Source organism: Erythrolamprus reginae, chromosome 2, assembly GCF_031021105.1.
Source record: "Erythrolamprus reginae isolate rEryReg1 chromosome 2, rEryReg1.hap1, whole genome shotgun sequence".
In the NCBI taxonomy this organism is placed as follows: domain Eukaryota; kingdom Metazoa; phylum Chordata; class Lepidosauria; order Squamata; family Dipsadidae; genus Erythrolamprus; species Erythrolamprus reginae.
In genome coordinates, this window is record NC_091951.1 from 225,114,571 (window position 1) to 225,133,140 (window position 18,570).

Genomic DNA, 18,570 nt, shown 5'->3' on the forward strand with positions numbered 1-18,570 from the left:
AACTGCTATGTTCACTATCATGCTTGCTTTTTGACTGCTACCTTCAACCGACACAGAAAAAAATCTTTAGAGCCCAAAGATCTTGGCTTAGGGGTTTCCAAATACAGATGGCTGATAGGCCAATAATTGATCTCACATGCTCCACATCCTATGCCCTCCCCTGCTCTTTTTAGCTAGGTTGATTGTTATATATTATTTCATTAGGTTTTGGACAGCTGCACTTTTTAATATTGCAAACCTCCCAGACTTACTGTGAGGAAAGATGATTGGCTAATAAAATTTACAAATAAATAAAACAGTTTTATTCATCAGTCTTATTCCATTCTTCCTTATAGGACACAAGGCATCATGAACCTGAAGGACATTGAAACAGGGGTAGAACTCTGTGTTTTAGAGAAGAAACAGAAAATGAAATAACGACTTTACTCGACAAGCAGATTAATCTCAATGGGAAAGTATTCACAAATACGAAACTCTTTTAAAAACAAATACAATATTTTTAAAAATGATGAAAAACATAACAGTAACATCAGGCACTGAGCTTGAAATTGCTATTCCTGAACAAAGTTATTCCAAAGAGAAGATAAAGTTTTTAATATTACACACATTAATTGAATCAACTGTGGAAAAATTTGCTTGCTACTCCAACACTCCAACTAATGGTCAAGAAATTATCATTGCCTTTGATTTTATTTATTTATTTGCATTTCATACAACACTATATAAATTATCCTACATTGTCCACAAGCAAAGTTCAATGAATGGTTGCAGGATTTAGTATTATGCCAGGATGACAGTCCTTCAATTTGATGAATGGACTATAGAATACACCAGTGAATGTCCTAATATAGATTTTTTTTACTCCTTAAGGGATTGAAAATTCTCTGTTCCCTTTGCCATAAAAGATTAACATGGCCATTCTTCCTAGTACATAATGGAACCATATACAATGTTTACATTAAAATAAATTTATAATTAAAATTGATTGATTGATTGGATTTATATACTGCCCCTCTCCGAGGACTTGGGGCGGCTTACAGCATATAAAAAAAACCCCAATATACAATATAAAATGATATCACAAGGACTGCAGATTGCAGCCTCACTCCAAAGATTCTTTATGATAAAAATCACCTTGCAAAAAACTGATGTAGTAGTGATAGGAAAGCCCTCTGTGAAGCAAAATGATTCCAGGGAGCCCCCTTGTGCCCATTTGCTGGATTTTTCTCTCCTCTTGTGTAAATTGGTGGCAGAAAGTTTTAGCTTATATGTGTGCATGGATTGCATTATAACTTCCATAACACCCACCAAACATCACTTGCTTTCATTAGACCCCAGGCTTCCTGAGCAGAACAGTATGCATTTTATTAATATGAAATGAATTAGCCGTTCTAGGATGGTTATTTAAAAGCTGTGCTTTGATGCACAAAGTTGGACAACAGTTATCCTTTCATGTCTTATGTGTGGAGGAAGTCCACATATTAATAGGGCAACAACGTAAAGCCACCGCTATGACAGTGAGGGGTTCTAAATTCCATCGCTACCAGTTCTGCGTGTGCAGAAGCGTCTGGAACAGGTGGACAGAGCCTCCTGCCACAGCTGCTACCAGTTCGTAGAACCGTAACATACTGGTAGCAACCCAGTGGTGGGTTCCTACAGGTGCGCTAGTGTGTGCTGTTCCAGTAGTGGCCCAGGAAGTGTGCAATTGGCACCATCTTTTTTTCCAATTGCTTCCTGCAAAATCTCATGAGGTGCGTAAGTTTTTAACCATTTTTTTGCTTCTGTGCATCCACGAATGCAAAAATTTGCCAAAATTGCACATGTGCAAATGTCTCCTTATGAGATTTTGGTAATTTTTGTTTCCTGTGCATGCACGGAAGCAAAATTTATTTATTTATCTATCTATCTATCTATCTATCTATCTATCTATCTATCTATCTATCTATCTATCTATCTATCTATCTATCTATCTATCTATTTATTGGATTTGTATGCCGCCCCTCTCCGTAGACTCGGGGCGGCTAACAACAGTAATAAAAAACAGCGTGAGGGGATGCATGTGCATGCACACATGCGTAGAAAGTGAGCGCACACGTGAAACCTGGTGATGCACATGCAGTGTACTGGTAGTCAGGTAAGAGGAACCTGCCTCTGCAGCAACCCACTGCTGTATTATGACCAACACCACTTCTATGTCATTTTACTTCCCTAATGAATTATTCTAACTTTTATGGAAAGTGTAGAAGCATTGCCCACAGTGCCCCTGCGTACCTGCCCAGGTGTAGTAGCGTAATTGCGCTGGACCCCACTAGCACTCAGAGCCACGAGGTGAACACAGGTCACCGTTCCACCTTAGCACCCCACCTCTGACTTTATGGGTAAAACCCAGCAGAATTACACCTAGAATTCAACTGCATGTCCCTTGGTCCCCAAAAAAGGAGCGAATGAGTTAAGACATGGCTCTGTGGCCTAGCATGGGGAGCCCAGGAAATCATACAGCCGGGTGACGCAGCATGTAGAGTGCTTTACTGCAGGCCACTGAAGCTGACTGTAGATCTGAAGGTCAGTGGTTCAAATCTCATCACCGGCTCAAGGTTGACTCAGCCTTCCATCCTTCCGAGGTGGGTAAAAGGAGGACCCTGATTGTGGGGGCAATAGGCTGGCTCTGTTAAAAAGTGCTATTGCTAACATGTTGTAAGCTGCCCTGAGTCTAAGGAGGGCAGCATAAAAATCAATCAATCAATCAATCAATCAATCAAACAAACAAATAAATACAGCCATGGAGTTAGCCCTCCCTTAACTTTTTAACTAACTTTTGCCTTCTCTTAGATTTCTTTAAAAAAAATACTCTCTTATATTTTAACATTTTATTGTACATCTCTCAGAGTTCCCCTTAGAGGGAGATGAATAGTAGAGAAATGTGAAACATAAATAAATAACAATAACAATAGCAATAGCATTTTTATATAGCACTTCATAGTGCTTTACAACCCTCTCTAAGCAGTTTACAGAAAGTCAGCATATCGCCCCCAACAATCTGGGTCCTCATTTTACCGACCTTGGAAGGATGGAAGGATGAGTCAACCTTGAGCCTACTGAGATTTGATCTGCCAAACTGCTGGCAGCCGATGATCAGCAGAAGTAGCTTGCAGTAGTGCACTCTATCCACTGCACCAACAAAGTTCTTAGTTTGAGTGTGCACAGTTAAGCATGTACCTTATCATACCCAGTTGTTAATGATGCCTTGCATAGTTTATGACCCATCCACCAAGATGAATTAGCAATTAATGTTTGACCATCCCAGGCAGAGGGCAAAGAGAGAAGATTAATTGGTGAATCACAGTGGGTGTTTTTTATTTGCTTTCTCTCCATTACACAAGAAATATACAAGACATATTGATTTCATGGATTATGGACTGGACTCAATTTATTTCTTCAGGAATGAGCAGGTCTGCTTTTAAAGATGCTCCAGTTTAGACGAGCTAATCTTTTTTGCAATAACTTCCTCACGGCTCCTTTGATTTCTTTGTTCCTAACACTATAAATTAAAGGATACAGCAGGGGGGTAATGTTGGTATAGATGAGGGCGACCATCTTGTCTCGACGGGGTGAGTAACTAGACTTGGGCCGGACATATATGAAAGTGGCACACCCATAGTGCAAGACTGTGACCACCAGGTGTGAGATGCAAGTGGAGAAAGCCTTACCTCTGCCAGAGGAATCGTGGATCCTCATCACAGCAAGGCAGATGCAGGTGTATGAGATAAGAATGAGGAGGAAAGGGAGGAGCAGGATGAGCGTGCAAGCTACAAGGAGGGGAAGCTCATTGACGTAGCTTTTGGTGCAGGCCAAGTGGAGAAGAGCAGGGACATCACAAAAGAAGTGGTCAATATGGCGGGAACTGCAGAAGGGCAGGTGGAAGATAGCCACAGTCAGCCCCAGAGAGACTACAAATCCCCCGAGGCAACAGATGACCAAAAGCTGAAGACAGAACCCTTGGTTCATCACTGCCATGTAGCGAAGGGGCTGGCAGATGGCTACGTAGCGGTCATAAGACATGGCTGCAAGGAGGAAACATTCAGCTCCTCCCAGAGCAACAAAGAAATGCATCTGGGTAGCACAGCCCACAAAAGAAATGGGGCTTGCCCCGTTGCTCAGCAGGTCAGCCAGCGCTTTGGGAGCGATGATGAGGGTGTAACAGAGCTCAATGGCCGAGAGCTGGCAGAGGAAAAAGAGCATCGGAGGACGGGAGGGCTCCGCTGACACAGCCAAGAGAATCAGCAGGTTTCCCGCGAGGGTGGCCAAGTGCAACCCAAAGAGGATGCAGAAAAAGAAAACCCGCAAGTGGAACAAGTCCGAGAACCCAAGCAGCAGGAATCCCATGCTTGAGGATGTCTGGTTATTGCTCTCCATGAGAACGCCCACAGACATTAGACCTGCAAGAGGAAAAAAGAATGAGATGAGAGAATATAAATCTAGACGGAAAGATGAAAGTAACCACCTACCCATTCCCAGCAGTTTACAATTGTTGTATCCTGAAATGGCTACCTTGTAACGCTGTAAATAGTTTGTTCCTCTTTTCCAGCGCTGTCTGAGCCCAAGCAGGAAGTCGCTCCTGATTGGCTCAGACGCGGCCGGCTCTCGCTTTGGCGGGAACCGCAAAAGTATAAAAGAAGCGGCTTCTCCCTGCAGAGCCAGTCGGTACTCGCTGAATCGTCACTTTACCTTGCTGAGCTGTCACTTATTCTCTGAGCTGAATAAAAGTACCGATTGCTCAAACCCTGTCTCTGGGTCTACTTCACTGGCGACGAACGAACGGAAGAACTTCGCGTGCAACATGGACAAAATCCAGATCGGCCAGGCTCCAGAACTCTTCGATGCCGAGAAAATGACTTGGGACGAGTACATGGCCACCTTCGAGATATTCCTCGAGGCGGCGGGAATGCAGGACGCCGGAGCCGATCGCAGACGGGCTATTTTTCTAAACTACTGCGGCGCAGAGATCCGTAGACTTGCCCAAACTCTCACCGAACCAGAACAAGCAAGAGCCACAGCGTGGGACGTCCTTCAACAGAAACTAGCGAGCCATTTTAAACCAACCAGACCAGCCGTGGTTTACCGGCATCAATTTCACATGATGGCTCAGAGAGAAACCGAGTCGATAAGCCAATTCACAACGCGGCTTCGAACGGTACTCGCTCAATGCAAGTTTCAAGATCCGGAAGCTCGCCTCACCGACGCCTTGATTTTCGGCATGAAGAACCACACAGTGAGAAGTAAACTCCTCACCGAAGATGAGCCGACTCTACAAACCGTAATCAAATTAGCGCAAACCGCGGAAGCAGCCGACGCAGCGGCAAGAGAATTAAAAGAGCACGGAAGGCGAGAAACCATTGCCAAAATCGACGCCGAGTCTCCCAGCGCCATGGGAACAGACGTCCGCGGCCAGCTAACTAGCAACGGGGACGACTGCCTCCTCCTGCAAGACCAACCGAGACACCCTAGAGCTACTCATCCAGCCCCCTGCGCGGGCTGCCGGGGAAATCACCAGCGCCATCGATGCCCGTTCCGCGACACCACTTGCCGCCGTTGCAACCGGAGAGGCCACATCGCCATCGCATGCAGGGCAACGGCACCAGAAGAAACTTTTGCCACACAACAATACCAGCGACCCCAAAACCACCCCCCCCAATCGCGAGAAAGGAGACCGTTCCGCAACTCGGGTCAAAGGAATTACCCCACCGCTAACCGAGACTACAATAGAGGTAACTCTCAATATTCCGTGAATAACACGGCAACCAAAAAGGGGGCTAAAATTGTTATCTCGTTGTTGCTAAATAACCAGCCTTGCTCAATGGAGCTAGATACGGGTTCGAGATATACCATCATGCCCTGGGAAAAATTTAAGCTATATATGCCTAATGTGTCTGAGGCTGACCTAATTCAAACCTCTTTGGTGATCAGAGACTTCCAAGGGGGGGTAATCTCGGTCCTGGGAACTGCAAATGTACCTATTGTATTTAAGAATGTCAAATGTACCCTTCCCATGCTTATTGTGACGGGGGCCAAACACTCCCTGCTAGGGCTAGCATGGATGGAACCGTTGGGGATTGAAATTTCGGGTGTGTGTAATGTAAACTGTGATATTATGCCTAACTTTGTGAAAGAATTCCCTGAAGTGTTCAGCCCCACCTTAGGATTGTATAAGGGAACCCCCATATCTTTCTCTATTGACCCCAAGGTCCCACCAGTTAGACTGAAACCTCGCAGGGTTCCCCTCCCGCTTCTCCCCAAGCTAGACTTACAGCTGGACAAACTCATTAGTCAAGGTATCTTGGTCCCTGTGGAACAGGGGCCATGGGAAACTCCCATAGTGACACCCCTGAAGCCAGATGGCTCCTTAAGAGTTTGCGCTGATTACAAATCAACCCTGAATAAGGCACTCCAACACCACCCCTACCCCATTCCGGTTGTGCAACAACTCTTACACTCCCTGGGGGAGGGGAAAAGGTTCGCAAAGATCGACCTGGCGCAGGCTTACCAGCAACTTCCGGTCGATGAACAAACAGCAAACGCTCAAACAATTGTAACGCACAGGGGGGCTTTCAAATGCACGAGGTTACAGTTTGGGGTGAGCATAGCCCCAGGGATATTCCAGAGCATCATGGAACGCCTATTGTCAGGGGTAAATGGGGCCATCCCATATTTTGATGACATCTTAATTGCAGGGGAAAACCAGGAACAAGTGAACAAAAGAATAAGGGAAGTACTTAAGAGGCTACAGGACAAAGGGTTACGAATCAAGCCTGATAAATGTGTCTGGGGAACTAACAGTATTGAATTCCTAGGATATAAAATAGATAAGGAAGGTATCCACCCCACAACTGAGAAGCTGAGAGCAATTAGAGAAGCCCCAGAGCCACGAGATAAGAGTGAGTTGCAAGCATTTTTGGGCCTCCTTAATTTTTATTCCGTTTTTTTAAAGCAGAAGGCAACAGTAGCAGAGCCTCTCCATCGTTTACTCCAGAAGGAAGCCCGCTGGACATGGGGGAAAATTGAACGTGAAGCCTTTGCTCAAATAAAAAATTTACTAACTTCTAAAAGTGTAGTAGTCCAATATAGTGCCTCACTACCCATTAGGCTCACGTGCGACGCTTCGCCGTACGGCATAGGAGGAGTCCTAGCTCACGTTCTACCTAATCAGACAGAGGCCCCAATAGCATTTTTTTCAAGAACCATGACCAGCACGGAGAGAAATTATAGCCAGTTAGACAAGGAGGCTCTGGCATTAGTGGCAGGGGTAAAGAAGTTTCACAATTACATTTTTGGAAGAAATTTTGAGCTAGTCACTGACCACAAACCCCTACTAGGCCTGCTAGCCCCCAACAAGCCCACTCCACCTTTTATGTCTCCAAGACTAATCAGATGGGCCCTTTTCCTCTCTGGGTATCAGTATGAGCTCACCCACAAGGGGGGGAAGGAAATCAATCACGCAGACGGCCTCAGCAGATGCCCCATAGCAGACTTGGTAGAAGACCCTGTTCCAACCACAGACGTGCTAATGATAGAACTCGAGGAAAACCCACTAACCACAGCAAAAGAGGTAGCTGCACACACGCAGCAAGACCAAATCCTGAAACAAGTAGTGAACTGTGTTCTAAAGGGATGGCAAAATGATATTGTTAAACCTGAATTGTGTGATTTTAAGAACAAAAGGCTTGAATTGTCATATGTAAAAGGTTGTTTGCTGTGGGGGGATAGAGTGATCATCCCCAAACGCCTAAGGGAAAAGGTACTCAGAATGTTACACGTGGGCCATCCTGGGATTGTCAGGATGAAGAGCCTAGCAAGGGGGCATTTATGGTGGCCAGGGCTTGATGCTGATATTGAAAGTTGGGTTTCAAAGTGTGACCCGTGCCAAGAGTCTAGGCCCAATCCCCCCAAAACAACTCCGGCTGAGTGGGAACAGCCTGCTGGCCCTTGGTCTAGGATCCACATTGATTTTGCTGGCCCAGTGGGGTCTCAGTATTTCCTAATAGTGGTTGATGCTTTCTCCAAATGGTTGGAAATAATAGCAATGAACAACATAACCACAAGTGCCACTATCAAGGTATTGAGCAGACTGTTTGCATCCCATGGTTGCCCTGATCTATTGGTGTCTGACAATGGACCACAACTAACAGCCAGGCAATTCGAATTATTCCTAGATGGCCTGGGGGTCAGACATGCCCTCATCTCGCCTTACTCGCCCTGGGCTAACGGGTTGGCAGAACGTTACGTAAGGGTGGCAAAAGAGGCATTGCACAGGTCAGGCCCTGGAGATGTGCAACAGAACTTGGACCAATTCTTATTAACCCAGCACATTACCCCTAACTCGCACACACATGTAAGCCCTGCAGAGTTATTGATGGGGAGAAAGTTGAGGTCACCACTAGACAGGTTAAACCCAAGGTTCTGTTTGAATAATAACCAATTGTGCATAAAACCAGAAAGAGAAATGTATTTGGGTCAAAATGTATATGTAAAATGCTTTGATGGAAATGTAAACTGGATGAAGGGAATTATTGTTAAGCAAAATGCACCCAAGACTTATATTGTTAAACTGGAGGATGGTCGTTTGTGGAAACGACACATAGACCACATTCGGAAACGAACTGAAAACCAATTACAACAACCCGCTGACTCGGACTCTCCCCCCTCAACAGACTTTTATACATTGCCCGAACTAAGAAACACGCAGAGAGACTTATCGGGCCAGGGGGAACCATCCAGCGACGCCGAGCCATCCTCGTCCTCCGAGGCCTTCGTGGGGCCCGCCAGGCCTAGTCCGCCGCACCGGGAGAACAGCGGCGAGCCATCCTCCACAGTCAGTGGCGAAGGAGAAAATGGACTGCGCAGGTCAGCGCGAGAGTCTCGAAGGCCTCACCGATTGGACGACTTCGTCACGTGGCTTTCTTGATGGATGGGTCCAACTATGAGGGGAGGGGTGTTGTATCCTGAAATGGCTACCTTGTAACGCTGTAAATAGTTTGTTCCTCTTTTCCAGCGCTGTCTGAGCCCAAGCAGGAAGTCGCTCCTGATTGGCTCAGACGCGGCCGGCTCTCGCTTTGGCGGGAACCGCAAAAGTATAAAAGAAGCGGCTTCTCCCTGCAGAGCCAGTCGGTACTCGCTGAATCGTCACTTTACCTTGCTGAGCTGTCACTTATTCTCTGAGCTGAATAAAAGTACCGATTGCTCAAACCCTGTCTCTGGGTCTACTTCAACAATGTTGTGGTCCAACTGTCCGTGGAAAACTAGCAGTAGAAAAGGAATGGGAAACTAAAATCCACCAATGGTCCCGGGCTCTAGTTGTTGTGATGAATGATAGTACATTAGGAGGCATGCATAGCTTCCATGTATTTTGTGCAAAATGTATTGCTACTCCTGCGGTATATTCTGGAATAACAAATCTTTCCTTTTTTTCTACTCCACAAATCTTGCAGGAATTTGGTAGGTAACATGTTTCTCAGACTGCAGGCAACTGACTAGATCGCGGTACTGAAATGCATGGCCTGTGTCTTTAGGGAGCCTCGTTTCTTTGTTTCCAGAATATGGAGAACAGTGAAGTAATAGAATTTGGCTCTACTTCTGACAAAGCAACATTATCCATTTTATGCCATAGTGGCTAGTAACATAGCTATAATACATTATGCATTGGTGGTAATGTTGATGCTTATCTTGTGCATTCCATGATGCAATCTAACACTGTTGAAAATACAGTGATACCTCATCTTACAAACGCCTCGTCATACAAACTTTTCGAGATACAAACCTGGGGTTTAAGATTTTTTTGCCTCTTCTTACAAACTATTTTCAGCTTACAAATCCATGGCCGTCGCTGGGATGCCCCACCTCCGGACTTCTGTTGTCAGCAAAGCACCTGTTTTTGTGCTGCTGGGATTCCCCTGAGGCTCCCCTCCATGGGAAACCTCACCTCTGCACTTCCGTGTTTTTGTGATCCTGCAGGAGAATCCCAGCAGTGCAAAAATGGCACTTGGCTGGCAACAGAAGTCCGGAGGTGGGGTTTCCCAGCGAGGGGAGCCTCAGTGAAATCGCAGCAGCGCAAAAACACAGAGGTCCGGAGGTGGGGTTTCGAGGACTTCTGTGTTTTTCCAATGCTGCAATTTCGCTGAGGCTCCCCTTGCTGGGAAACCCCACCTCCAGACTTGCGTTGCCAGCGAAGCGCTCATTTTTGCGTTGCTGGGATTCCCCTGCTGGGATTTCCCTCCAGCATTGCAAAAAAAATGGAAGTCTGGAGGTGGGATTTCCCATGGAGGGGAGCCTCAGGGGTATCCCATCAGTGCAAAAATGGGCGCTTTGGCTGGCAAAAGGGGTGAATTTTGGGCTTGCACGCATTAATCGCTTTTCCATTGATTCATATGGGAAACATTGTTTTGTCTTACAAACTTTTCACCTTAAGAACCTCATCCCAGAACCAATTAAGTTTGTAATACAAGGTGTCACTGTATTGTTTGATTGGCATTAAAAAAATACTAGAAACATACAATATTGTACCCTTAAGAACTTTCTAATGAAATAGCTTGATATCACAGCATCCCAACAATCCAATTTCCTTTCTTATGAAAAGACTTCCAGACAGTGTGACTTGTTTTCAGGGATGAGTTCAAACTTACCACACTGCTGGTTTGTTTCCTCCTGCGCCTTGTGGCTATGCGCGCTTTCGGTATGTGCGCATGTGCAGTAGCAAAACCTCGAAAAAAATCCCCCCAAAAAGCCAAAAGCAAGATGGTGACGACATGCATAGTGCCAGAAACTCAGCTTCTGCGCATGTGCAGAAGAAAAAAAAACCAGAAAAAAATCAAAAAAAGAAATAAAGAAAAATAATTTTAAAAATAAAATGGCTGTACCCATGGATTGGCACTGACAGAACCAGTTCTGCGATGTCATCATGACATTACAAGTGAGTTTCTACTGGTTTGGGTGAACCGGTCCAAACTGGGAGGAAACCACCTCTGCATGTTTTCTGATACCTACATTTTACACAGGATAGAGTAGAGAGTAGAATTGAGGAGAGTAGAATTGAGGAGAGTAGAATTGAGGAGAGTAGAGTAGAGTACAGTAGAATAGAATAGAATAGAATAGAAATCTTTATTGGCCAAGTATGATTGGACACACAAGGAATTTGTCTTGGTGCAAATTCTCTCTGTGTATTTAAAAGAAAAGATACGTTTGTCAAGAATCATAAGGTACAAAATGATTAATAATGATGACCTTATAAAAGATAACCAAACCAAGGAATATTTATTTTATTTGCAGGGCAAAATAAAATAAAATACAATAAACATTTCTTGGATTGGAATGTCATTTGTAAAATATAGGTATAGAATATAATCTACCTCTTTCCTGAGTAATTAATACTATGGTGCACAAGAATCACTATAGGAACAGCAGCTGAGAGGCTATTTACCAGTAATCGTTCAATGGCAATTGCAGGAAGACATAAAACGGATGCAACCAGCAAACAGGGGACTTTAGAGTAACATTAGAACGAAGTTTGCTCAATTTATTCGTGAGTACAGTAATTGTTGCTGAAAGATCATGTCCTGAATAACAACAATATCAATAATACTGCATTATAGGAAGCTTTCTGTGAAACTCTTGTTAAATTTCACGTGCAGCTAATTGCCAAAAAGCCATTCCCTTTTGTGATTGGAAATTCAGGAATCTAGTTTCAATGCATCTAGGCTGGGAAAGTCATTTTCAGTAATGTTCTCAAAATATCCAGGTTGAATAGGAAACACAGAAAGCCTTAAATCAACATATAAATAGTGAGGTCAGGTAAAAAAAATATGTTTTTCTCTTTTCTTGTTCAACAAAGAATGTAACCTCTGTTGCTTTTGATTCGCCTGCAGTAACCAACAGGAAATATTGGAGGTTATATAGACAATAATCATATAAGGACAGCAAAAACACTTATTGGTTAATGTGATGTAATTTTGTTTTGTGTACACCTAGTCTGGATTCTTTATCTACAACAGTGGGTTGTTAAAGCAGGAAGATTAAGGCAGAAGAAATTTTAGTTTGAAGAGAGCTAAAACAATTTCTGCCCAAGGAAACATAACAAAAGAAATGGATTGCTCAGATTGTAATGGGTTACTTTTCAATCTAGAGTTTGATTCATCTGTCATGACTTTTTCACACATTATTTTATGTTATTCGTTGTTGCAAAATACAAAAGAAAGCATTTCAACAGCGTAACCTTGTAAGATTTATAACCTAAAGAAAAATTGGCATACAATGTTTTACAGATGGTATCCCATCAATAAACCCATCAATAATATCTATGACGGATAAATCACAGATGTTGGAAATGCCGTGAAACAGAAGGAACATTTTGTCGTATGTGATAAATGGGTTAAAGACCCCAAAAATACTGGTGAAAGACATACGCCGTACAGTGCATTTTAAATTCAAAATGAAAGCATAACTATTCTCACTAGGAATAATTTCAGAAAATAATCATCTAGAAACATCATAATTTAATGAGATATGTGAGCACAGGATAACATTTATAGAATATAAAAAGGAAAACACAGTTCCAACAACACTTGATAGGGAACTTGCAGAATACACAACTATAGCAAAGCTAACACACACATGCACACAAATATACAGTAATACCTTGTCTTATGAACTTAATTGGTTCCAGGACGGGGTTCGTAAGGTGAAAAGTTCGTAAGATGAAACAATGTTTCCCATAGGAATCAAGGGAAAATGTTGCATGCAAGCCCATTAGAAAGCCCAATAATGCATGCAAGCCCATTAGGAAAATCCAAAACATTAAGGCTTTTTTTTTTAAAAAAAAGCGGCAAGCAGACGAAGCTGAGGTGAATGGAGTGGGGGGAGGGACAGCGAGAGGTAGCAAGAGGTGGCAGTCCCAACGAAGCAAGGCGAAAAGAGCCTCTCTTGAGCTCCGTGAGTCTTTCCCTCCTGTTTTTGTTCCCCATGAGCTCCATGAGTCTTTCCCTCCCGTTTTTGTCCCCCCCCACTCTGTTCATCTCTCTCACAACTTTTTCCTCTCTTGAGCTCCATGAGTCTTTCTCTCCCGTTTTTGTCCCCCCACTCTGCTCATCTCCCTCACAACTTTCTCCTCTCTTGAGCTCCATGAGTCTTTTTTTTAAAAAAAAGCCGCAGGCAGACGAAGCTGAGGTGAATGGAGTGGGGGGAGGGACAGCGAGCGGTAGCAAGAGGTGGCAGTCCCAACGAAGCAAGGCAAAAAGAGCCTCTCTTGAGCTCTGTGAGTCTTTCCCTCCTGTTTTTGTCTCCCATGAGCTCCATGAGTCTTTCCCTCCCCTTTTTGTCCCCCCCACTCTCCTCATCTCCCTCACAACTTTCTCCTCTCTTGAGCTCCATGAGTCTTTTTTTTTTAAAGCGGCAGGCAGACAAAGCTGAGGTGAATGGAGTGGGGGGAGGGACAGCGAGAGGTAGCAAGAGGTGGCAGTCCCAACGAAGCAAGGTGAAAAGAGACTCCCTTGAGCTCCGTGAGTCTTTCCCTCCTGTTTTTGTCCCCCATGAGCTCCATGAGTCTTTCCCTCCCCTTTTTGTCCCCCCCACTCTCCTCATCTCCCTCACAACTTTCTCCTCTCTTGAGCTCCATGAGTCTTTCCCTCCCGTTTTTGGCCCCCCCACTGTGCTCATTTTCCCCATGCAGTTTGGAAGGGGGGAGTTTGTTGCTGGGATTCAAAGCAGTGCTGGCAAAAATGAAGGGAATCCCAGCGAGGGGAGCCTCAAGGTAATCCCAGCAATGCAAAAACAGGGCGCTTTGACTGGCAACGGAAGTTTGGAGGCAGGGATTCCCAGGAAAATCCCAGCGCTTTGGGGCATCCCAGTGGGTTAGGTTAGGTTAGGTTAGGTTTATTGGATTTATATGCCGCCCCTCTCCGCAAACTCGGGGCGGCTCACAACAATAATAAAAAACAGTACAGTACACAATACGACTCAGCGACTCAGGTTCGTAAGGTGAAAATAGTTCAGAAAAAGAGGCAAAAAAATCTTAAACACCGGGTTCGTATCATGAAAAGTTCATATGAAGAGGGGTTTGTAAGATGAGGTATCACTGTATATACATACAGATATTACATATATGCACACACACAATAGAAATTTAACTGAATTTAAGCAAAAGTGGTTCTCATATATACAGTAATATACAGCAATGGCAAATAAAATCATCTGTAGTTCATTTTTTATGGTGTCCAAATCTTTATAAATATTGTAATTAACAGACATTTTAAGAGGTGATGTCAGACACAATAGCTTATTTTTCTTACTTTTATTTCCTCTATTAGCATTTTAATTTGGTTAAATTGTATTGTTTATCAATTTTTTTTCTTTAATGTGTATAAATACCCCCACACACGTATACCAAGTGATAATACAACACAATATATACAATATCAAGTAATTTAGCCTCAGACTGAAACCTTTATCACAGAACTAATAGCTTGATAAGTGATCTTTGTTTCCAATATTCTACTTAACTTTGAATGAAAAAGCCAAATAATTATTGCATCACTGAAATCCTAAACAGTAACTAATGACACAATAAAAGAACCACAGTGTTGGGAGGATCCCATGGAGGTCTTCTAATCCAACCTCCAATCCTATACCATTTCAGACAAATGGTTCTCCAATCCTCCCCTTTTTATATCCAATACTTTAATGTATCTAAACAATAGAATTGAAATATATAAATGTCATTGTACAGAAATAACATAATGCATCAAGATTTATACTAAGACAATAACAATAACAACAACAACAACAACAACAAAATAAATACAGAAGGAATCACTTTCAAGCTTTGGGAGAACAAAGCTATTTAAAACATGAGAAATGTTTTCCTTCATGTCTACTATGGTTATTGCCCTCTGCTGTTATTGTTTCTTCTATTGCAAGATGCAGATCTACTCCTTGGAATTCATAGGGGAAGGAACTATTGCCTAGTCCAGAAAATGTGTTGGTCCAGAAAAAATGAAATCCCCCATTATTTCCCCCCAAAGTTAATTTAAACACATCTACACTACAGTATCTAGAACTCTCAGGACTAGCTATGGTTCCCTTTCCTCCATAAATCATTTCAGGGCTTCTGGATCACCTGTGAAAATAAAAAAAAAAACCTGAAGAAGAAACAATTGCTACCAACCTGCCTTCTATCGAGGACCTGTATACTGCACGAGTCAAAAAGAGGGCTGTGAAAATATTTACAGACACCTCACATCCTGGACACAAACTGCTTCAACTCCTACCCTCAAAATGATGCTGTAGAGAACTGCACACCGGAACAACTAGACACAAGAAGTTTTTTCCTGAACACCATCACTCTGCTAAACAAATAATTCCCTCAACACTGTCAAACTATAGGTCTGCACTACTATTAATTTTCTCATCCTTGCCATCACCCAACTCCTCCCACTAACGACTATATGACAGTAACTTTGTGCTTGTATCCTTACAATTTATATTGACTGGTTTTATAATATGATTTGATCGCTTATTTGTAACCGGACTACCATTAAGTGTTGTACTTTATGATTCTTGATTAACATCTTTTCTTTTAGGTACATTGAGAGCATATACACCAAAGACAAATTCCTTGTGTGTCCAATCACACTTGGCCAATAAAAAATTCTATTCTATTCTATTCTATTCTATTCTATTCTCAATATTGCTTTCTTGCTGCAAACCTCCCCAGCCTGGTTCTGGATCAGTGTTCCCTCTAATTTTTTTGGGGGGTGGGCGGAAAAGTATAGTGTCTGAGTGGCAGCTTCTTCGGGACTGGGCGGCACAAAAATAATAAACAAACAAACAAACAAACAAACAAAAAACCCACCCTGTTTTGCCTCAGAGAATTTCAAAATAAAATACTGTACTGTGTGTCTATAACAGTGAGCTCATAATAGGGCAACTCTATCAATATCAAAATGCCACTTAAATAGTTGAGCTAGTTTCAAACTAGATTTTGATTTTCTTTCTCTCTTCCTTACTCCCATTCTTTTTCTTTCTCTTTTCCTTCCTCTCTTTTTTCTATCTGTTTCTCTCTCTTCCTCTCTCTCTCCTTCCCTCTCACTCTTTCCCTCTCAGCTTCTGGGCAGGTTTGGAAAACTCTGAGTTGATGATGATTTTTAAGTGAGCGATTGCTCACTGCTCAGCTTAGAGGGAACTATGTTCTGGATGTCTATTTTGCAAACTTAGCTTTTTCTTGTTTCATATTGGAAGAATGAAGGAGATCTCCTTATTCTATTTTTTTTAATCCAGTTGTAGCAAGAGCCCTGGACAGAAACCATGGATCCATCCTCTTCTTACTTTTTTTTTTTTAAATCGCCAAAATGATTTCTCTTTCCACAGTGCCCAACTGCATCCTTCTTTCCTTCTTCCTTTTACTATCTTATATTCTGTGTTCTTCGAGGACTCATTCTTCCTTTTTGCTACCTGTGGAGCCCTCCCTTGGGATTCCGCATACTGAATCGTTAAGCATCTTTGGCCCTTTCAAAGCAAAAGACCTTGCAGCAATTTCTCAGCTAACAAAGGACAAGAATCAAAAGTGATTGACAACCCACACTTCTAAAACAAGAGGCAGATGCTTGCATTTTCATCTAAACACTCTGAATTTTACTTTGCTTAACTGGATTAGACTGTAGGATAAAGATGGGTAGTTAGCATTCTGCAGCATTGTAGTGCTTCTCAGAAATATTTTTTTAACAAGTAACTAAATGTTATTTGGTAACTCAATAATAAATGAATATATTCAATAATAAATGAATAAGAAGAGATAAATTGGGTCAGGCTGAGGAATAAAGAATGAATGGCCATTTGGATTAAGGCTGGTAATTTGTAGAATATATTTTAAAAAAATACCCTTCAATTTGTTACAACAACTTACAAGTTAAGCAGAAAGGCAGGCAAGCTGACGCTGCTAGCATGTAAAGCAGGTTTTAATGCCCACAGTCAATAACAAAACAGCTTTCCCCCAGATTTCTTTGTCAACCAACTATAAAACCAGAAATCTCCATTCCATTTGACTTTTTAGATCTGAAGCTATTGGTGTGCTTCCCAACTCTCAGCTATTAAATGCATAGTAGCCACTAATAATCCGGAATAATGTTATGCACAAAAAATTTATCGCATTATCTTTTACTACCTACCTGTCCCTTGTTGAGAATATGCTTTCCCATTGATGAGGAATGATCTTATTAGTTTTGAGATGAATATGTGTGTGTGTGTGCTGTCAATGCATAATAAGCTCGCCAATCAGTTGTAACCTACCTGGCTCTCTATGCTTTCATCATTAAGTCCCAGGTGATGACATCATGAGGAAATTTCTCTGATTTATCTGTGAAACCAAATAATCTCAACCCCTGGAGATCCTTTTTTCATTTCCTCAAGCAATATAGAATGAGCTTAAACTCCAGTGAAATCCAGAAGGAATTCTCAAACTTCCTGAGATGAAGTTAGAAAACTGGAAGACAACTGTAGTGCAAATTAAACTTTTGAGAAATTTCAATGAAGGTTTTGGCAAAGCATCATCATCATCATCATCATCATCATCATCATCATCATTATTATTTCACACAAAAACAGTAATACACAGCAAATGAGATTTATATGCTGGATTTCATATCACAATATTAGAAGTTGAGCACTTCCCAAGTGTCTAGGACTGTGTGATGTATTTTCATATGATGTGCGCAGATCCAAGTACAGTGGCCCTTTGCAACTGGCAGATCATGATTTTGTCAATGTTTTTTGTTTTAAAATGCCAGATTTATGATCCCACCAGTTCTTTACCACTGGTAGGTAGTAGTTGTGCCACAAGTTCCAATGAAGCATCATTGGATAATAGTAATAAAAACAACAACAACAATTCAGAAAATATACATGTTTGCGATTTGGAGGGAATCTTACATCCCATTTGCCCTGTTCTATGTTAGCTTGAAAATTTAAAAAGTGTATTTCATTTCCTTTGTAAAAGCATAAATATATTTAAAGTATATATTTTTTCAAGCAATTCACACTCTGCTGTTTCATTAATTTTGGGTATGCTTCTCTTTACATACAGTGCTTGAATTTGTACAATAGTAAGGAATGACAAAAGTTAGAGATGTGAAGGTTAGCTGATTTTTTCCCCTCTTTATTTACTCAATATACAAAATTAGATAATTATTCTCCAGCACTATAGTTCAAAGGCCACAATTCTTTGGTGCTCAAGCTTTCTTATGGTCCAAATTTCACACCATATGTTGCAACTGGAAAAACCATAACCTTGACTATATAGCACTTTTGTTGAAAGGGTGATGTCTCTACTTTCTAATATGTTGCCTAGATTATTCATAGCTTTCCTCCCCAGGAGCAAGTGCCTCCACTAGCTTTGTTGTTGCTCAGATTTCCTAAGGCCCCTTTGACTTCACATTCTAGGATTTCTGGCTCGAAGTCAGTGACCACCCCATCATGGTAATCGAGGACGTTAAACTCATTCTTGTATAGTTCTTCTGTGTAATTTTGCCACCTCTT

General features: G+C 42.3%; 1 protein-coding gene across 1 annotated transcript; it reads right to left on the reverse strand.

Moving 5' to 3' along the window:
- Window positions 1-3,435: 3,435 nt before the first annotated feature.
- Window positions 3,436-4,520, reverse strand: LOC139159509 (olfactory receptor 10AC1-like). Its single transcript, XM_070736822.1, has one exon. It carries the CDS (start codon window positions 4,507-4,509, stop codon window positions 3,436-3,438), a length of 1,074 nt encoding a protein of 357 aa, XP_070592923.1. The 5' UTR covers window positions 4,510-4,520.
- Between the last annotated feature and the right edge of the window lie 14,050 nt (window positions 4,521-18,570).